The sequence below is a fragment of the Nymphaea colorata genome, chromosome 13, assembly GCF_008831285.2.
Source record: "Nymphaea colorata isolate Beijing-Zhang1983 chromosome 13, ASM883128v2, whole genome shotgun sequence".
NCBI classification, from domain to species: Eukaryota; Viridiplantae; Streptophyta; class Magnoliopsida; order Nymphaeales; family Nymphaeaceae; genus Nymphaea; species Nymphaea colorata.
This window is the reverse complement of record NC_045150.1, coordinates 1228580-1250066: the sequence shown is the minus strand read 5'-3', so window position 1 is coordinate 1250066 and position 21487 is coordinate 1228580. Positions and strand designations below refer to the sequence as shown.

Genomic DNA, 21487 nt, shown 5'->3' with positions numbered 1-21487 from the left:
GATATGCAACATATTCTACTGACACCGTTGTCTAAAGTCAATCTCCAGGTGCTGCTGCTCATGTAACTGGTGACACAGGTAAGCTTTCTAGTGCTCTTCCTTATTTAGCTAAAGGCTCAATCGTCACAGGAGATGGTTCCCATCACAAAATATCACATATTGGAAATGCACACTTATCCATGGCTCATTCCTCAATACCCTTAAGAATGTTATTGTTGTTCCAAATGTGAAGAAAGATATCATTTCTGTGTCAAAGCTTATTGATGATACTCATGCCTCTGTTGAGTTTACTCATTCTTCTGTTTATGTTAAGGATGCTTGAAACAAGAAGACATTCGCTGAGGGTGTTCGCAAAGGAGACATGTACGTCATTGAAGAAACTCCACAAGTGTCTAAGTCTTGTGTTTCAGATTCATCCTTTCCCAATCATAGTGAAGTCAATATTACAGACTATGATATCCCCATCTCTGTGGCACGGTCGTTTATCACATTGTAATCAGTTTTTCATTCAATGTCTTGTTGGAGATGGACTATTACAAAAGACCAGTCTAAGTCCTGTTAGTGAGTCTAGCATGTGCTCAAGTTTTCATATTTGTAAGGGTCATGCTCTTCCTTTTCAATCAATAAATAAGCGAGTTTCGAAGTTATTTGACACCATTTATTCTGATGTTTGGGGGTCTGTTCCTATTTCTTCTTCTTCCGGGAGTAAATATTATGTTGTTTTCATTGATTCTTATTCTCGTTACACTTGGATTCACTTCATGAAAAGCAAATCAGAAGTTTTCCGCTTGTTCACCAAATTCCACACCTTGGTCCAAAACAAATACTTCAATAATATCGTGCATTTCCAATGTGATGGTGGTGGTGAATTCACTTCAAATGAATTCACTGAGTATTTACTAAATCATGGGATCACTAGACAGATTTCCTGTCCACCACACCACAATAGAATAGTATTGTTGAAAGAAAACATAGGCACATGGTTGAAAGTGCTCTCAGTATGATGCATAACACTGATGTGCCCATGACTTTATGGACTTAAGCCTTTCATACTGCTGTTCATGTTATTAATCGACTGCCACTATCTATGCTTGAAGGAAAATCTCCATTCTTTATTTTACATGAAGAACAATCAAATTATGACGAGCTGCGTGTTTTTGGATGCATTTGTTATGTTTATGTTGATGTTTCTTTGAGAAATAAGTTTCAAGATCGAGTTGTCATGTGTAGATTTGTGGGTTACGCAGAAAATTATAAAGGCTTTCGCTGCTATAATCCAAAGACTAGACATGTGCATATTTCACGACATGTTGTTTTTGATGAGCTCAGGTTGAAGGATTTAAAGGAGCCACATGCAACACTTAATGTTAGAAATGATGTATATGACTCATGACCGAATGCTGAAATATTAGACCAAGAAGCTGATAATGAGTTCGAGGCAGTCACAAACACTCAGATGGACAACGTACCTTCATCTACTCAAACCAACAGCATGAGCATGACTTCACCTAATCGGTTTTCAGGAGTGGTGTATAATCGACGATCAGTTTCAGCTGATCCGGAAACTGCCACTACTTGTCTACGTAGATCAGAACGTGTGGAACACCCTATTGATAGATGGGTAAGTTTTGATAATTTCTCTTTGGATTTTCAGCTCTTCATAACGGAATTGAACAAAAAGGTGGAACCAAAATGCTATGAGCAAGCGTGCAAAAACAAACATTGGACCGAAGCCATGAATGAAAAAAGCTCTATTTGGGTATAAAATTTGTATTGAAATTTTGTTGTCTATGGAAGATGATGGCATTCTATTCATTAGGTAACATGCAGTCAAAATTGCATCTCTCCAAAATTTGGAAGGCATATGAGAATGAATCATGATGGTGCGGGCTACGTCCAACAAATGACAATGTTTTCTTTCAGCTACACCATTTTGTTGAGATGTGTGAGGACATGTAAAATGTGGCACAATACCAAGGGATTTATAGAATTCAAGTAAACGAGAAGATTTGAACTTGAGAGCATTGTCAGTGCGAACAACCTTGACACAAGAATTAAATTGAGTTTTTATTTCCAATATGAAAGATTTCAAGATACAAGGAGCTTCAGTTCTGTCTTTCATCAAAAACACCCAAGTGACACGAGAGAAATCATCAACAATGGAAAGATAATAACAAGACAACAACCGACTTGGAACCCGACTAGGCTCCCAAACATCAACATGAACTAAATCAAATAGACATTGACTAGATTGACTTTAACTCGATGGAAAGGAAGTACGACTATGCTTGCCCATTTGACAAGCTTCACACTCGATAGACATTGTGGATGAAATTTGAGGACACAACAGTCGAAGTTTAGGGAATGAAGGATGACCCAATCTGAGATGCCACTGGAAGGCATTTGAAGTAGAATCAACATGGAATGACGCCTCCTTAGGGGATGTATCCAAGATGTATATTCCATCTATCTCATGGCCTCCCACAATCTTCCTCCCAGTTGATAGATTCTGAAATACACAAGTACCCGAATCAAAAATAACTCTGCAATTCATCTATTTAGTTAGTTTGTTTACAGATAATAAATTCTTCGGTAATTCAGGAGCATATAACACATCATGAACATGCAAAGAAGGAGAGAGATAAACATCTCCACATTCATCCACTGGCGACATAGTCTTCCATCCGCCAAACGAACATGTTGAGGAGAATCAAATTTCTGCAGGTTTGAAATACTAGCATCTCCATAATAGTGTTTAGATGCTCCAGAATCAATTATCCAACAACCTTTAGAAGTAGTGTTACCTGCAAAGTACGCTGAACTTGTGACAACTGTAGATGTCGATGAGGTAGAAGGAGTAGCATTAGATCAATGCTCCATAATTAAATCAATTTCAGCTGGACTTAAATTAAGAGATGTAGCATCTACTGAAGCAGCAATGGGATTCGCCTTAGGAGCCATATTGATAGGATGTGTGTTTGGAGTAGAGCTGGATGAAGATGTCACAAACGAAGAAGTGGATGAGTTAGGTTTACCCACTTTATTCCAGCACCTATCCTCTAGGTGACCAAGACGACCACAATATGTGCACTGAAGTCTTCCACGTCCTCCAGGGCCTCGGCCTCTTCCTCTACCACGAGAAGAGTACTGACCACCTCTTCCTCCTCCAAATGAGGCAAGGGCAGAAGGCTGCGAGTTGTTCGAGGATGGAGGAAGAGTAACAGCCAATCTGTTTAGTCTATTGAAGGCCTCATCAAGTTTAAGAAAATCAGAGCCTGTAAGCATTTGAGCCTTGGTGCAGAATAATCAGAAGATAGTCCAGCAAGAAATTTAACCACAATCATTTGCTCCATGTGAGATTTGAGACAATGCTTACAGGGCGGTTTTAAGGAATTCATCTTTTCATAAGTAAACTTCAACTTTGTAAAATATTCTGTCAAATCATTGTCACCTTGCTACATTTGTAACAATTCTTGCTGAACCTATAAAATGTTGCTGATATTTTTATCTTGAGAATACGTCTGTCGAAGAGAATTCCACATATCTTTGGCTGTATTATAATAACAAAGTCCTGCTGCAATGTGGGGCTGAGTGCTATTCATAAGCCAAGCACTAATAATGCTGTTTTCTTCCTCCCACCGTGCGTATTTACTATTTACCAGTTTTTTCAACTGGTTCATCTTCTTCTAATATATATTTCTTCCCATGTCCAACGACCGACAACATGAAGGTTCTAACCCATACATCATAGTTGGCTCCATCAAGTTTGATAGTAGATCCAAACGAAAAAGGAAAGCTTTGTATTCAACACTTGCCTCTTTGTGTTGATTTCCAGATTCAGTTATATCAAATTGTATAGATCTGTTTGCAGCCATGATAAAACCACGAAACCAGACCCACGATAGACTGAAAATCAACCTGCGACTGAGAAAACAACTCTGCGACTCAAAAAAAAAACTCTGCACCACACGCCAGGCAGATCAGACGTTATATATATATATATATATATTTTTGATAATCAACGTCTGAAAATCAAACCTATGACAAAAAATCAACGTCTGATCTGATATTATACCTTTTTTTTTTATAATAACATCCACTGAATCAGATCTGATCAACACCAACAATTTGCAACGGCACCATGAAGGTTAGATCTAATACACTTCTGCATTCAGCTCTGAACTTCAGATCTGAACGTCAACAGCAACACGTCTTCTTCAGCAACATGAGGGACTTCGACCTTCAGATCTGAATGTCAACAACAACACATCTTCTTCAGCAGCAACATAGGGTACAGATCACGTCTCTACATGAAGAACGTGATCTGCCCCTTTTTCTTTATCAAGCAGTCCCACCGACAGCCCCAACCTTATCGTGAATGAAAGGAAGAGAAAAGGAGAGAAAGAAAAGCCGCGTGAAACCCTAGACGTCACAGTCCTAGGTCCCAAACTCTGATACCATGTTACGTTGAGAGGTAGAGAAGAGAAGAACGAGAGGAAGGAGGAGAGAAAGGTAGCAGTCTAGAAAAACGTAAGGCTGCTCCTCTTTTCATTAGACTAAATAGGATTAGGGTTAATATTAACCCTTTACATAAAGAGTCCACCAAAATATTAAAAATTCAGAAAGCTACCTAATACTAAATACCAAAACACATAACACTTTAAATATCAAAAGCAGCATGTTTTCTCAACAATTAGAAACAACACGTTTCCTCAACAATTGGAAACAACACGTTTTCTCAACAATTGGAAACAACCATAAACCTCAAACCCTTTTCTTGTTTTAAGATAGAATCCAAACAAAATAAAATAAGAAGCAAATGAAGTCACACCACGCCTCTTCAACTCCTTTGCCTTTGTATGAGTTCTCATTATATCTAAAGCTTGTTGCTTTTTGTATATGAACTTGATTATTCGCCTTGCTATGCTCGTGATACTTGCCACATCTTCTAAACCATTGGTGTCTTCAAAGTTTAAACATTAAGTCAATGCAATGGGACACACAAGATGTAATAAAAATTATTTGTGTATCTCCCTTAAGAATCTATTTTGCCTTTCTGTAATTTTTCCTATTATCTATAACAAGTTGTACAACTTTCTCGGCCCTATTTTTTCTATAGCTGAAGACCAAAAGTTAATTATACAATATGCATTTTCAAGGCATTGCTTTACATGCTTTGCCTTCCAAAATATGGTGCATGGTGAAAAGCTTACCGACAAGTTTATATTAGGATCCGATCCTAATTGTTTTTTTCCAAATATCAAATATAATTGTGCATAAATACTGTTCTTCATTTCATCAACTTATTATGGAACATCTTCCTTTGCTTCAACTATTAGTTTTTTCCTTGTGTTTCACCATTTGGGAGAATATATCCTGGGCCATAGTTTTTAGCAACAGTAACAAAATTTTTGAAAATCCATTGATCTAAGCAAGTTGGAAGGTAAACTGTTCATTATAATAGCTTTAGATAGGAGCTTGTCAAATTAATCCTTTTCTGGCTTTTTGATCATGCCTGAAACCTTTTGATTTTGCCCTTGTCTTCTCTCAAATGATCTTGCATAGAAAAAAATACTAACCGAACTTGATGAACCTACACTTAAGTGTGGTATACTTATACTTTGCATTTTCTCCTTTGTAGGCCTCTCATCAAGAGACCTACAAGTTTCAATTGCCATTTGCTTGATATTTTCAGGCACATTATAAGGTGGAGCAACATCATGACATTGAATACCAGACAAATGATACCTAAATTGAGTAATTCCTCTTGTATATTGTTCACTACTATAGTTGCAATTCAACCTCTCTTCATCATTTTCGGTTGCATGTGACCAAAATCAAAATGGATCCTTGCCTTTATACATTTTGTCCTCCTTCTTAATGTAGTGTCTTCGGCAATCAGCTATCAAGCACTTCAACAGTCATTAAAAATAAGAAAAATTTAAATCTCATTTCAATTTAAGGAAAATCATAAATGATAAAACAAAGACAGCATAAAGTTAATGATGCAATTTTCATTGGAAAGATAATCATGTAATGGTTTTGATTTTCTTAAGGATTCACCTAAATTCTTACATGATTAAGTAAAAATTCTTAATTCAAGAGTTATTCTTTGATGAATGTCTAATCAATTAACGAATTGGTTACTCTATTAGGAACCAGTTTGCTGGGTCTGTTAAGTTGACCGACCACAAACTTACTGCAGTTGCCTTAATATGAAAATTAAGTTATGTTATGATATATTAGTTAACTAATATATATATATATATATATGTATATATATATAGTATTATCACTATTAACTATCGGCTTACTAAGTTTGTTGATATTTAGTAGCTAAGAAAATTCAAAATTTCCAAGTAAAAAGGGGCAGCGGTTGCCACCCCTGCCTTTAAAAAAATTTGCGTCAAATGCAAAATTTTTTTACTTGCCGCCACCATTGATGGCCCGTGGGGGTGTCGCCGGTTGTCCGGCCGTCCTGACAGCCGGCGACAACTCGTGGGGAAGCTTTTTTTTTTTTTTTTTGATTTGCTTTTTTCTTTTAAAAGCTTGAGCATCTGATGCAGATGCATCAGATGTCTGAGATGTTGTATAGTGGCTATAATTGCTGTCTCTCTAAATCGACTCCAAGTTTTAAACATAAAAGTCAACTTTCTTTGTAAGGTTCCTTTTTCGCCATTATAATTTTTAATATTACACCTGATACCTCTGCCCAAAAGAATTTGAACCGAGTAAGAAGATTGCGAAGAAAATTCAAAGAAACATGTTTTTGTACCTTTTTGAAAAGATGCATCTTTTTGTATACCCTTTCGGCTGATGTTTTTTTGCGCTTTAGCGTGTTTTTTTGTTGAAACAATACACATTTTTTTTTACTATGCTCTTTAACAACATTGATTGGTGAGCAGATTCTAAATGGAGCAAGTATTATGTGTAATTTTTGCACAAGGTCCATTCTCCACATGTTTTGCTGCTGACTGTTTGCATAAGAAGAAGATAGCGGTCTTGTGTGGCATACTGTTAGAAGTAGACTCCAGAAGCTGGAAGTGTGATGTGGTGCTGGGGCCTTCAGTATACTAATGAAAATATGCAGGAAGTAGTATGTTGTCAACTATATATTCAAGACAAAATAGACATAGGAGCTGAGAGCATTTTATGGTCTGCATGTATATATATTTGTTCTCATGCACACACACGCATGTATGTCATTGCATGTGTGAAATTTCTCATACTGAATAGTTGCATGTTTGTGAAATAGCAGCATGTGAGCTGTGAGCTTTTCTGTTTTCAAGTTCCATGTGCTCAAATTTTCAAATATCTCAAGATTCTGTTTTGATGTTCAGATGCTTTAATGTTTATTTTTTTTATACCAGTGGAACATGAATTTTACACTTTGTTATAGGTCCATATGCTTTCATCGAAACACTGCGAGAGAGGATGTTTAAGCCTTCATTATCAACAATCGTCACAGATAATACAAGGTGTGACTAATATTTGTTTGAAGTGATTATGTTTCAGATTGTCATTGTGTTTTTGTTCTCATATCAGGTTACATGTGTTTGCTTGTCAACTCCTACCATTAGAAAAATGTGCATTATTTTGCAGGGTTGCAACTGTGTTGCCTTCAGATCCTGTCTATGTTGCCACAAAAAGAATGCGAGAATTTCGCGTCAACTCTGTGATTATTGTCAATGGGAACAAACCTCAGGGGATTCTTACGTACAGAAACCTACTTGCAGTTTACTGCTTTTCATTTTGTTTGGAACGTGATCAGCATGGTCAAGCATTAATCTGCCTCTAATTATTTGTTTCCTTCCTTGCTCAAATGCAGTTCAAAGGATGTGCTTATGCGAGTTGTGGCTCAAAATCTATCTCCTGAACTAACCCTTGTAGAAAAGGTTCTTTTCATACATATCTCAATCTTGACTGCATCAATCTTAGGGACCTCTTAGTGGATATTATCATTTGAAGCAGATATTGCTTTTTTTACATTCAAACACGGTAAATTCCGATTTCTCAGAATCTATCTTTTGAAGGAAGCTTTTTTAGTGGTTATATCTTTTCATGAACTTATCTTTGTTCACAATGTATAGAATTCGACTATATATTTAGTTTCTTCCGAAGATGTCATGCATTGGGGACTGGATGTCTTCTTTTTCTGCCATGTCTTTTCCAGGAGAATGTTAACTTTGCATCTAAAACATAGCACTTTGATTTTTGTGGCATTAAAGTAGTGAAAAATATGAAGGGAGTAAAGCACACGATATTCGCCCTAACACTGGTATCATAGGTTAGGGGCCTTCTACTTCTCACTCTGGTTCTTTATCTCATGCTCTTATCTGTGTGCTGTGTCTGTTTGCTCCAGCATGTTTATTTAAGTGTAACGACAATATGAGTGAAAGCTTATCCCATTCCTTTCTTTCATCACTACTTTGATTCTGTACAGTTAAAAAAGAAATTGCACTGTAATTTGAGGACAAAGTTATGGTATTTCTAGATTTTGGTTTTGACTTTCAATGTGAAGCTTTTACTTTGGTTATTAGGTATTGTTATTTCTTAAATCCAATTCCATGATACTAGGTGGGAAATTTGATGGACATCAAGGGTGTCTTTGAATGTGAAGGGTTTTCATTCTGTGGATCTGATGTGGCAGGGAATCCAAACTCAAGATTGACTCTTCACTTTGGCATTTTCAAAATTATGATATAGGGAGAGGGAGTGATCAAAACTCAGGATCGTAAGCTCTAAGGCTCTTGAGACCAGAGCAGGTCTGAGATATGAATCTCTCCTAAGGGGGTATTTGAATGCCTTTGATCTGAGACTGGAGGTGATATGAGATCCTATGTTCTTGTCTCAGGTCCATGGTGTTCAACAGGGATTATGAATCCCTTATTTGACAGATGCATAAATTACAATAGCAATTTGGAACCCATGCATCTTTAATCCATGCATTTCTGCGATAAGCTTCAAATCCATGGTTTGGAAATGTGGAGCTTGAAAAACCCATGGATTTGATGTCAATTCCATGGCTGAGAACTGGGGTAGTCAAACTCTCCCCTTGAAGATTTTCGAAGTAAATTGAAGGTACTAGGGTAGGAGTTTGGCACTGCAAAATTCTACCCTAGTAGTTTCTATATCGGTTGTGAGGCAATGGAGTGAATAGTGGTTTGCTCGTGATTAGTCATGCTTCTGCTTTATCCAACAGCAAAACGATGAGTAAACCAAGTCACACTTTTAGACATGGTTTAGGATTTATTTTGACTAATCACACGTTATATTCAACCATGGGAAATTGAAACTGATAACATTTCATTCTACTAGTTTAAGAGAATCTGTCTCTAATTGCAGAAGATAAAGGATTACTAGTAACTTATGACTGTCAAACTGAGTCACTAACAAATCTTCCTGGCACCTTGTGTTTGTACCTTCTCCTTCCTCTTATCCTTCAAGTTTTTCAGACGTGAGGCAAGGTAGCTAGGAGGATCTGAAACCGGTTGTCATATGGATTAGATTAATTTCTTTTCTCTCTGAACCCTTAGCTTAATGTAATGCCATTGAGGAATTTTATTTGTCTATTGCTGAAGGTGATGACACACAATCCTGAGTGTGCAACGCTGCAAACAACAATACTTGATGCATTGCATATCATGCATGATGGGAAATTCTTGCACTTACCTGTTGTTGACAAAGGTGAGTTAAAAGGTAGAAGTTACTTGATTGCTGGGTTCCTTGGAAGTGAAATTTTTTTCTTCTTATTAATTTGTTCTCTTTTTTCAGATGGATGCCCCGTCGCTTGTGTGGATGTCCTACAGATAACACATGCTGCAATTTCAATGGTGAGATCCATGACCAACATATTTTGAGTAGTTCCATAAAGCAGAATATGTGAATGAAAAGACAATTTACCGCTTTTACTAGAACCTGTTAATCAATGAGTTTAGGTTCTGCTCAAGGATCTGTTACTTTTGCTGCATAGGAGTATAAAATGTCTTGAACAAACATCTAAAGCTTCATATAGCGAACCCTTATTGGTCAAAACACATGATTCAGTGACTCTAGATTGGTAAAAAAACATGCCACACCTAAGAATATGAACATGGGTCAAAAGTTGACTCCTCTTGTGACTTAGTTATATGTAATGGTATAAGGTCCTTGTGTTCTTTTTTGGTTGTCGCTTGTGACTATTAAATGCATTGATGTGTGGTTCTTTTGTTTTTTTTTTTTTTCAGTTCTTATTTTTGTTTTTTCTTCTGTTCTAATGACAATCTTATGATATCAAGCGCTAACTGGCCTTGTAGCGACAGTCCTTGTAGTGGCAATCCTAGGAGAGTGGATTGGCTGAAGGACTGAAAGTCTGAAAGTTTTCCTTCATCCAACTTGTTGTAGGTTTGATTCCCCAGACGACTGCAGTGTTGATGTATGAGGAATAGATTTAGATTGTTAGCCTTAATCAGTTGTTCTGCTTGGGCTTCCTTGGCAAATATATTTTTAGCTATGTGGTTTCTCTTTCCTGTTTTTGGGTCTTCAGGCTACTGATGGTCAAGTATGTATGTATAACTTGAAAATTGGATGCTTGTGTATGAACTGCAAAGTAATGTTGTTCTATATCCTTGGTCCTTGCCCTTAGGTTGAAGGAAGTGCTGGGGCTGTCAATGATGTGGCAAATACAATGATGCAGAAATTCTGGGATTCAGCTCTCGCACTTGAGCCACCAGAAGATGAATTTGAAACACAAAGGCATTATTTGTTCATTGTTCTATAAATCAGTATCAAATGTTATCGTTATCCTACATAACAGAAATACTGTCCATTTGCAGTGACGTTTCTGGTTTCATGGCATCAGATGGTGCTGAAACCTCGAGGTCCACATATCCATCCCTTGGACTTGGAAACAACTTTACCTTTAAGTTTGAAGACCGGAATGGCCATGTACATCGTTTCAATTGTGGTTAGTGGGAACAAGGCCATTGAACTACTTGGATTTCATTGCTGTGATTCTTGAAGTTATTTGACCTGTACGTCTGAAAAAATACTGTCCTGTATGACTAAAAAGATACTATGGTTGCAGGATCTGAGAGTCTAGGTGAGCTTGTTTCGGCCGTCATGCAGAGGATAGGTTGTGATGTTGATCAATCACATAGGCCCCAGCTTTTGGTACTGCTTTTGGACTGCAAAACTTTTTTTTTTTTTTGGTTGTAATTTTGCACGTGTTGCATATCATAATTTCTTCACCTTTGTAGTATGAAGATGATGAGGGTGATCGGGTTCTTCTTACCAATGATAGTGATCTTGCTGGTGCTATCAGCCATGCCAGGTTAGCTGGATTGAAGGTAATTTCCCTTGCTATCTTGATGATGCTTTTGGCAACTAAAGTTTTATTTATAACTTGGTTTTTGTTTAAGGTTGTCAATTTGTCATTGGTGCATGATTCTGAAACAGAAATCTTGAAGTTTCATTGTTGCTGCATGAAATTAGAATCTTTCCACTAGTATTTGGAATGGAATTCTTGAGTCGCGTGGATTTCAAATTTTATTTCCCTAGTATTTTCTTTTTCTGTTATTTTTTTCTGCTATGAATGTTTTCTTTGCATGTTTATGCTCAACATTATACAGTTCATATCAGCCATATGTTTTTTTTTTGTTTACCATTTTAAAATCAAAGGAGTGTCCTTTTCTTTTCTTTATTGTTATTTTTGATATTTATACTTATTTCCCACTTTTTCACGATTTTTTTTTGTGTGTTTTTATTGTCAACACTAATAAAACATGCTTTTCACTTATATTTTTATATTTAAGAGTAAAGGAATGTTTGTGCTAGTTTTGATTCAGTCTGTTATCCAAGAAATGCAAGATGTGTTTTACAGTTTTACTTGATTTATAGTGATATACTGGTATTTTTATGCTTTTTGTAAGTTAGTTTTTTGTCTTTCTCTCTTTTTTTTTTTTAAATTTTTAAAATTTTAAAATTTTAAATTATTTGGGTTTCTGAAGACCTACTTGGGCCAACTCAGACCAACTAGCATGTTTAGGGATTTGACCAACTTCTATCTTTGACTACTGAGAAAGTATATAATATATGTGTGTGTGTGTGTATATATATATATATATATATAGAGAGAGAGAGAGAGAGAGAGAGAGAGAACACAACTAGCTTTTGAGTTCTAACAATCTTGATAAAAACGCTGATTCTTTCCTTCGATGTTCATTACTGAAGCATGAACAACGAGAGATAGACTCAATTTTGTGGTTGTCCTGACAATGAGATGCTACGGTCTTTAGTGTTATTTGTGTGTGTGCAAATCAGGTCACCTTATAGGTGGACCCCGTTTGAGTAGATGTAGCCATCACATATTTGATTTAACGCATCGGGTGTTTGAGATAATTTTAACTGTAATTTTAAAAGGTTAATAAGTTTCAATGCTGAACAAGGTTTGATTTTTCCAACACTGTAAAAATGAATGGCCATAATTCAAGAATATGCGGGTCTAAAAGATGTGCTTTAGCATGTGAAAAACAATTGAATCTTATCAACCATCATTCAAAGGTTAGAATTACTATTGATGACCAGATATGTGAAAAATGGATGTTTACCACCATGAAGTGCAGAAAAAATTTTGAACGTCGGTTATAGTTTTCTTATTGACATTGAATATTTTTTGGTTTGGAAGCCATCTTAGACATTATTAAAGATATTATGGAAAGGTTGTGAAAAAGGTACTTGACTTATATAGACCAAATTGCTCGGTGGACCTAGACACTGGACCTTCAAACAGGACTAAGCAGCACATAGCCTGCACCTAGGCAGCCAAAAAGCAAAAGAGGAGAGAGAAGAAGAAAAATGAGACAACAAGAAGAAGAAGGAAAAAAAAAAAAGTTAGGGGGGGAGGTGGTGGTGGGTGGGGAAGAAAAAGAGTAAACAAAGGTAAGAGTAGAATACTAAGGAAAAGAAAGAAAGGTAAAAGTAGAAAGAAATAGGGATAAAGAACACCACCACCAGTTACAAACTGTAACTAATTAGTCTAACATCCATTTTTGAACTCTAATTTATTAATTATTATTGTATTATTTTTCTCTTATCGACTGTTTAGCCTTAATTCCCTGATAATCAGTCTTAACATTTCTCTATTTCTTGAGGCGAGAATTTTTTTTACCCAACTCCAAAAATGGTTGCCTATGTTGCACTTGTCCCTTTCTTTGTGGGCAAGCAAGCAAATTCCAACTTGAAAGAATACTATGCAAAACTGCAAAAATTTCAGGTTTCATAAATGGCATCTTTGAGCACGAGGCTTCTGTCTTAGAAGGGGACGAAATTGTCCATACCTTACAGTCACAGAGTATCTTACTTTCATTTTTGTTAGGAATAATAATATACTCTTATTAATTCATTGACTTTCAAACCAATCCACCTACTATCTATTGCTTGATCTGCTGCTCTTTTACATTGGAGTGCAAAGACGAAATGTTTTGACAATTTCGTGTTGGAGAGTAAATTTATATGATTTTGAATTCAAGTGCTCTAGGTCTTGTTTATTCTTTGCACAATTATTAAGAAAAATATGACATACATAGAAAAATTGACAAACATAAGGCATATTAGATTTTTTTTTTGATTGTGTAGATTTCCATAGCATGTAAATTTTGATATTCACCAAGGTGATGCTCTTATTGAAGAATAGGTGGTTGTTTGTCAGATTTGATATAATGCAACATGGTAAATACGTAGTTATACTTATATTGAACATTGATCTCTCTCCCTCTCTCTTTCTCTCTCTTTACACACATGCCCACACACATACACACATACAGACACACACACATGTTGTCTACATTCAAACACAAAAAAAAGCACAATAAATAAACGCATACCTAGAAATTGATTTTTTTTTTTTGGTTTCAAAATTTTCAACTCTCTAGATCCATCTATATGGTTAGATTTTTGAAAACACCTAACTATTTAACATGGTAAAAAAAAACATAGGAACAATTATTGCACAAAAACGTATGATCAATTATTACAAAAAAAGTGTATTTCCTTAGCCTACAAAACTTGAGCATTTTCTCTTTTGGTATAGGTCTGCAGGGTTGTAAACCTTTGGCTTATTCTGTCTCCCTCTCTCTCTCTCTCAGCATGTCCACTTCACTGCTGTGTCAGACAGGTGTGGGGTGCTTCAGGTGCAGCTTTTTCTTAAAAAAAAAAACATGGTGTGGGTATGGCGAGGATATATGTATGTATATTATCTACATTAGTGATTCAATGATGTAAGAAAAAAAAAATGTCAGTTGCCACATCCGAGTTGTGTCAGCTCGGTTGCATTAACTGTTTTGAGGAGTCCTGTGACTTAGCTTGACCAAAATTTGCTTCAGCTCTTCAGAGACATCTGAATAATTGGAATGATACAGTAGGTGGACTTGGGTGTAGCAACTGTCTTGAAAGGTCTGTCTGACTAGTTTGACTGCAATTCACTTCAGCTGGATTGTTAGCTGTTCCAAGACGTTTGATATAATTGAAGCGACATTCTACCTGGAACTTATGAGTGCAGCGACTGTTATGACTTAGTTTGACTGCAATTCACTTAAGCTGGAGAGTTGGCTCTTTGGAGACATCTAGTATAATTGGAATGGCACTCTAGCTGGAGTGTATGTTCCTAGAATGTTGTTTGCTTTTTCCCATAAACTAATCACTTAGATGTATTTGCTTTTAGTTTTTTTTTTTGCTTAGGAAAACTGTTCCTTTGAATCGAAATGAGTGAATTGCTAGTTTGAAATGACATGAGGATGTCTATCCAGTTGTTTAGTGAAAAGCCGGTGGTTGTAAAAACTAATCTAGAATCTATGACACTCTGCATGATTCGTTCCCTGTGTATGTTTCATGTGTTGCTATTGAGAGCTGGAATTTTTTTTTGGGGGGCCCGTGATTGTTTTATGAAAATTTTAAAGCGTGCTAAACAATGTTTTGCCTCGGAAACCCACTTTTTGATGGGTTGCGAACCACACACTTATGTACCCCTCCTGTTTTTGGCTGGCCTGTGTACATTTTTGGTAAGTAAATTGGTCTTTTCTTTCAGGTTCTGAGACTGCGACTGGAATACCCATCCCTGCCGGAGCTTCCAATGTCGGGGCATCCATCAGACTTGGGCACCCACCAAAGAGGTCAACGTGCATATCTTCTGTCTGGTGTTATTGTTGGGGCAGCCGTAGTAACCGGGATTGGTTTGATGGTCTACTTGAGGAGATCTAACTCATGAAAACCAAGCGTCGTCCACCCAATCAAGCATCAGTTGTATTTTCTGGTACTTCAACGCAGGGCTACTCGACAGATTTATTCTGTTTAGCTGATGATCATGCGCTATGCTGGGGCGCCGTGGTGGGAGTTACAGATCACCTCAAGCTGGGACACCAATGTTCACAAAGACCGCATAATAGTAGCTATTTATAGGCACTTAGAGTGCCACTGTGTGATTTACTTTCATGTATCAGAGGCTTTATCAGGCCAACTATACAAGTGCAAACCAAAAGCTTTTGTGTTGCACTGATATATTTGTGCAGGTGAAAAGTAATTATGTGGTTTCAGTGCAACTGGTCCTCTTAAATTAGGCGTGTTCCACTCAAATTTTGTATTTGGTTTCTGGTTAAACATGAAAGAAGAAAATATATTAACTTGTCAGATAACAGTGCGTTGCCTTCGTTTTCCTCAAAACTATTGGTCTGCTTATAGGACATATTATAGTTTTTCTCAACTTGAAGTTCTCTCAGTGCAATGTGCTTATAATAACTCTCTTTAAATGAACTCCAAAGTGTATGCAGACAGATGTCATTCCATGCCATCACTTATGGCCTCTTCAAATGTCTCACAATTTTTTCATGACCTTAACCTGATTTGTTCTTCATGCATATATAAAGTTAATGATACTTTATTACTAGAACAAACAATGGCTGCATTAGTGAAAGTAAGACAAAGATTTCCAACAATCTCTTGGTATCTAGTTGAACCAGCGTATATGTTCTTATATCCAGAGGTTAGCATTGACATAATACAACAGAAATATTTATAGCTTTGCAATTTGCCATTCTTAAGGACTTGTCTAGCTTCATGGAGTCTATCGAAGGATGTTTAGTGATTGAATCAAGGTTACTTGTCATAATATTGTATTATTATGGGTCAATCCATTGGAGAACCAGAGATTCAACTAACCTTAGAAACCTTTTATACCGGTTGGGTATTCATAGAACATGTACAAGCTCCTTCTAATGGAAAAATAAAAATTCAATGAGGATTCATTTCATTCCACCCGTGCGTGTCATGGACATCCTCCCTTTCTTTGCCGTGCAAACCTATATGTGACTATTGAGGGTCATGATATTATACATGGTATCAATATTCCACCAAAATTTTCTATTGGTTCAAAATGATCACTATGTGGAATTATAACAAGTGATTGATGAGATTCATGCTGGGACATCCACTTCCAATTTTAAAGGGAAGCTTCAAAAACACATTTATTGGAACTTTCTAATATTTGTTTCTAATTGCCAATCAACAATAGGTAGACCTATCAGGACATATGCAAACAAATACTTCACAAGCAATGCATTTATCAAATTCAAAGTGGATTCACACATGGAAACACTCTGATGTGATCAATTTTTTTTCATATCAAATAGTTACATGTAAACGATTTGTGTGAGATAAACTAATTATGAAACTTGGGTCACCGTATCTTGTAGCTCATACTGTCGACCATTGCTGCAATGTAATTTCACAGCAATATCAAGGAAATAAACCATTAAAATGTTTAAAAAACATTACAGCATTCAAAAAAATTAAAACATAAAAAGAAAGTGCATGTCGTTGATGCCTGCTGATGCGCCGCATCAGGCATGAGCTATGATATGATGCACACGATCTGGTGCACTGCGCACCGTCCCCATGATGCGATGCACACTCGTGGGGATGATGCGCACGGTGCGCATCTATATATTTGCACCACTACATTGCAGAAGAATATGAGTTATTTCTTGTCATTCAGGTTGCTTTGGTTCAGTATATGGATTTAGGCCTGAAGATTAGTTGCTGAAAGATTTGGATATGGATCTGTACTAACATGTGGATGTCATTGTGGTCTTGCAATGTCACAAACTTGTTTAAATTTGGACTTGAGATCCATGTTGGTGACTTTGATTGTTACTGTAAGTAACTGCTGATTGATTCTGATGGCCTTGATTATGTTGGTTGTTATGGTTCAGCCAAGCCACACCATGTAAAATGTTCATATATGTTGAACATGCAGTTGATGAGTCATATGAGCAAAACAAGTTTATACATGGAAAGCATGTTAAAATATTTGAATTGAACTTGAATGCTCATAATGGTTAATGCATAATCGGGCCTGACTGTGTGTGGTTCAAACTGCTCGTGGATCTGGGTGACACAAACTCTCCTGGCATGTGAAAGGTGCAGGGGTTGCCCTTTTGTTTGGGTGGGTCTAGGCGAGCCAGTGTTATGCCATTGCCATCCAGGTTATTGTGTCGTTTGCAGTGAGGCTGCATGTGTTTTGGGCATGCCCATCATAGGGTGACCCGTTCCCTCGCCACGAGGAGTAGAGAGAACAGTTGAAGGGCATGTTCAATGGATGAGGACAACAGTTGATCTGTGAGTCTAATACTAGCACATGTTGTAGTTGTTGTCGGTTGTTTTCATAGGCATTATAGTAAAAGAAAATATTAGTGTTTGGGCACTATAGCAAAAATGTTATGTGAAAATACTAGTGCCAGTGGAGACACCACCTGCATAGTGTCCGCTGTGAATGCATAAGAGAAACTTAATTATCACCAACAGATAATAGTTACTACATGCATGCACATATACTTATACTCATTGTTGTTATAATATTATAATTCATTCTTAAATGATTTTATCCACGTGTAAATTTGTTATGAGTCCATGCACTGTTTCAAGAATTTATGAAGCAACAAGACAAGTTTAATTTCGTAATGCTCGATATATGCTAGTATAAACCAAGGGTAGACATCGTACCGAGAACATCCCAAGTTCTCACGACAATTCTCTTTTTAGGAGATCCTGAATAGAAAGGATGGTGACGGGTTTGTTGTGCTGTGGTAATGATTTGATGATTCCCGACCGATCTTTTTTGTAAATTCAAAGATTTTAGGATAACTCTGAATTTTGGTACTCTGTGCTTTCATGAAAATATGTCTTTGAAGGTGGAATCTGATTTATTATTTAAGTTTTTGTAGTTGGAAGTTAGTTGGTGATGAAGGGTAATTGTTTTGAAAAGTGGATGCTTTGAAGAAATTATTTCCGCACATTATTATTTTGAATTAAAATGATTTTGGATTTTCAAAAGAACAAAAAAAAATTGCCCCCAAAATCAACTGGAGCCTCTCTGCTCCAGTTTACCAAACCGGTTCGTTTTCTGTTCCGATCAAAATCAACTGGAGCCTCTCTGCTCCAGTCTTACTGTTTTCATAAAGATGAAATCAATGGCAAGATCCTGACGCAGCGCCTTTGAATCCAGAGGCTTACTTTGGGTATCAAAGGAGCACTAACTAACCTCAATAGGTTTGGTCCTTATGGGCATTGACGTGAGTTTGGTGTGGGGCATTATATCTGGCTGTAACCAGGGTTCAGCTCAGCTCACTGGTAATAAACTTTACCTTTTCAAGGACTTGTATCGGCTGGCATGGGCAGTGCCCTACACCAGCCCAAAAAAAGAGTACATGGGTTTCAATTTTTGTCACTCTGATATTTACTCTGATAATTGAGATAGTGAGGCGTCTTTCTCAAGCCAAGGCATCCAATGGTTAAACATTTCCTCCCATGTCTTTAAAATCACATACATTTAATGGAAAATATATGCACAATCAAATTTACTATGCTCTAAAAAAAGGCATCAATCAAAACCACTGAAAGCACACAAGCCTGATACCCTAAAATCAAAAGCACGAAAGCACACAAGCCTGATACCCTAAAGGGATAAAGGGAAAAGGTGGAAACTTCAGCTCTCAATTAGACAGTGCAATAAAAAGCACACAATTACGTGATGTTGATAGTTTTGAAAAAAAAAAATCCTGGTAATAGTATACTGACTCATACATCCACAAGTCAATGGGATGGTCAAAAACTCTAAATCACTGGATCGTTGTATGCTTTAATGCTTTAAGAATACTGACTTCGTGTGAATGAGCAGGTCTTGAATGAGCAGGTCTTTCATTCATATTTAGCTTTTTAACAACATGCAAAATTTGGAAATGCTGAATAATTGAAATCATATCTAAAAACACGAAAATTAGTTTAAGGATCACATCAAGGTTTACCCAATCTTTTCTCGTGAGCCTAAATACCAAAAAATACCAGAATATTTACAAAACTCCACCGTTAATATTTATCGAATTCTGAAATAAACTCTTCTAGTTTCCTATACTAAGGAAGAACTTAGTTTTTTTTTTGTTAGTTTATCTCCGTGCCGCTAAGCCTGCAAAGTTTTGAATACAAAAAGTCACTGGCATTGAAGCTGCTCACTGTGCAGATGAATTATTTACGACTAATTTGACTGGCTAGTCGCCATTGAATTGCGAGATAAGTGACATGAAAGGCAGATGCATGTACATTTTTCATATTCTCTCTCTCTTGGTTGGTCATAGGTTTGTATCACCAGCCACCTGTATATGGTAACCTAAGACTAAGAGATATAAATAGTATGACATGTAGTGAAAACCATGTTTTGTTTTCTTTTAGCATTTGCCAAAGTAAAATATTATGTAGCATAGCTATTACATTGGTTGACAGTTTGATTTTTATAAGTGCTACTCTTTTGGACCGTAAACATTGATTGGTAGGACACCGTAGCTGATGGGTATATTGTATCATACCCAAGTTCCGATGCAACCCAAGACCCCTAAAATAGGCAGGGTTGGGAGGCCTTTGAGCATCTTTTCCAAGCGGTAAGTTGTTCACCTCCCGTTCACCTGGAAAATAAAATATTATGATCTAATTTGACAGTTTTTATTTATGTTTTTGAATAGTTTTTGTTTACAATTCAAACAAAAAAAAAAAGGACCGCTCAAGGTTAAACGAAGTTTCAATAAAAGTCAATGAAGAGCCAAAATTGAAAAGAATCAAGAATTATAAGAAGGCATCAATCACAGATCTCAAAGCTATGACTTCTCTGGTGCAAAGAGAATACATAAAACTACAAACAAATATTTTTATTTATTTGGAACAATAAATGCAATTGGTCCAGATCTAGGAGAACTGATTGCTTTTGTTTTTGGGTCCAACTCAAATATGATACTGCCCAAGTAGTAGTGGAGCCAAATGTGGGCTGCTGCTGGATGTTGCCCACATCAGCCCCCGAAAATTATCTTATTTATATATTAACAATATCATTTATGTTTCATTTGATTCCCTACGCGTCTCAGATTCGAGAGGATTTGAAATCCATGCTAAGTGAAATCTACAGTTTTATCCACCTTTAATGTGGATATCAAATCCATGCTATAGTGTAAAAAACATGAAATTAAAATCCAATGTGGGATCAGACCTCAAATCTGCATTGATCTCAAATCACCACGCATCTCATATCCATGGTAACCAAACGTGATGTTAAAGTCATACTTACGGTAATCAAACATGACCTCAAAGTTTAAATTCTTAGTGTCTAATCAAATATTTATGGCTTTGCTACTGTGCATAAAGGAAACAAAAGAATGCACCGACTCTAATATGTCCATCTGCAACTCCAGCTGACTGCCAACCTTCTTGCCAAAATGTGAGTCAAATATTTACTCTATTATTCCTTTTATAATTTATTTCAGTAAAAATTTCATTTAATCCCGGCCTTTTGGTCATAATTTACAACACGGGTCATAGTTTTTTGTTATGTTCATCTAAGAAGGGATTCACGCCCGCAACTATCCGGTAATGGCCTACATTTCCTACTGCTTCACCACTGCAACTAGAATGTAAAATTAAGTCCAAGAAAATAACCGCCAAAAAGTAACAGCAATAATTTTTTTATTTTTCTGTGCGCGTGCAAAGGAAGAAGTAATTCAACAGGGGTGATGCAAAGTGTGGGAATGTGTAGGCAATTGCCGACACAGAGCCACAAAGAACACTTATTTTTATACTAATTCTTGGAACAATTTTTCTCTCTAAAAAGTTTCAAAATTTATTTCTAATGCCCCTTATTTGTATTACATGTGGGCAATTGTGCGCACAAACCCACAAAAAACACTTATTTTTATATGAACACTTTAGAACCATGTTTCTCATTTACATGTTTTTGTCTTGAAAGTTTCAATTTATTACTAGTGCTGTTTAGTCATAAATTTCTCACTCTGCCCCTGTCTACATCTATCCGTCTCAGAACCCGTGCAACAAGATCTCGGAAGTTATAAAGGTATTAGTTAATGGGTGTAGAACTGCTAAGACAACAGGAAGCACATGTAACCTACTGCAACGAGCATAGGTA

At 36.6% G+C, this 21487-nt stretch overlaps 1 protein-coding gene across 1 annotated transcript in view; it reads left to right on the top strand.

Moving 5' to 3' along the window:
* The window catches only part of LOC116266827 (CBS domain-containing protein CBSCBSPB3), a 29028-nt gene extending 13363 nt beyond the window's left edge, over positions 1-15665 (top strand). Inside the window, exons 5-14 of the mRNA XM_031648229.2 lie at positions 7400-7478; positions 7603-7716; positions 7829-7895; positions 9582-9687; positions 9775-9833; positions 10625-10734; positions 10815-10945; positions 11066-11151; positions 11238-11327; positions 15062-15665. Of these exons, the coding sequence (XP_031504089.1) occupies positions 7400-7478; positions 7603-7716; positions 7829-7895; positions 9582-9687; positions 9775-9833; positions 10625-10734; positions 10815-10945; positions 11066-11151; positions 11238-11327; positions 15062-15241 (1022 nt within the window). The 3' untranslated portion in view covers positions 15242-15665. The remainder of the gene's footprint in view (positions 1-7399; positions 7479-7602; positions 7717-7828; positions 7896-9581; positions 9688-9774; positions 9834-10624; positions 10735-10814; positions 10946-11065; positions 11152-11237; positions 11328-15061) is intronic.
* The last annotated feature ends 5822 nt before the right edge of the window (positions 15666-21487 follow it).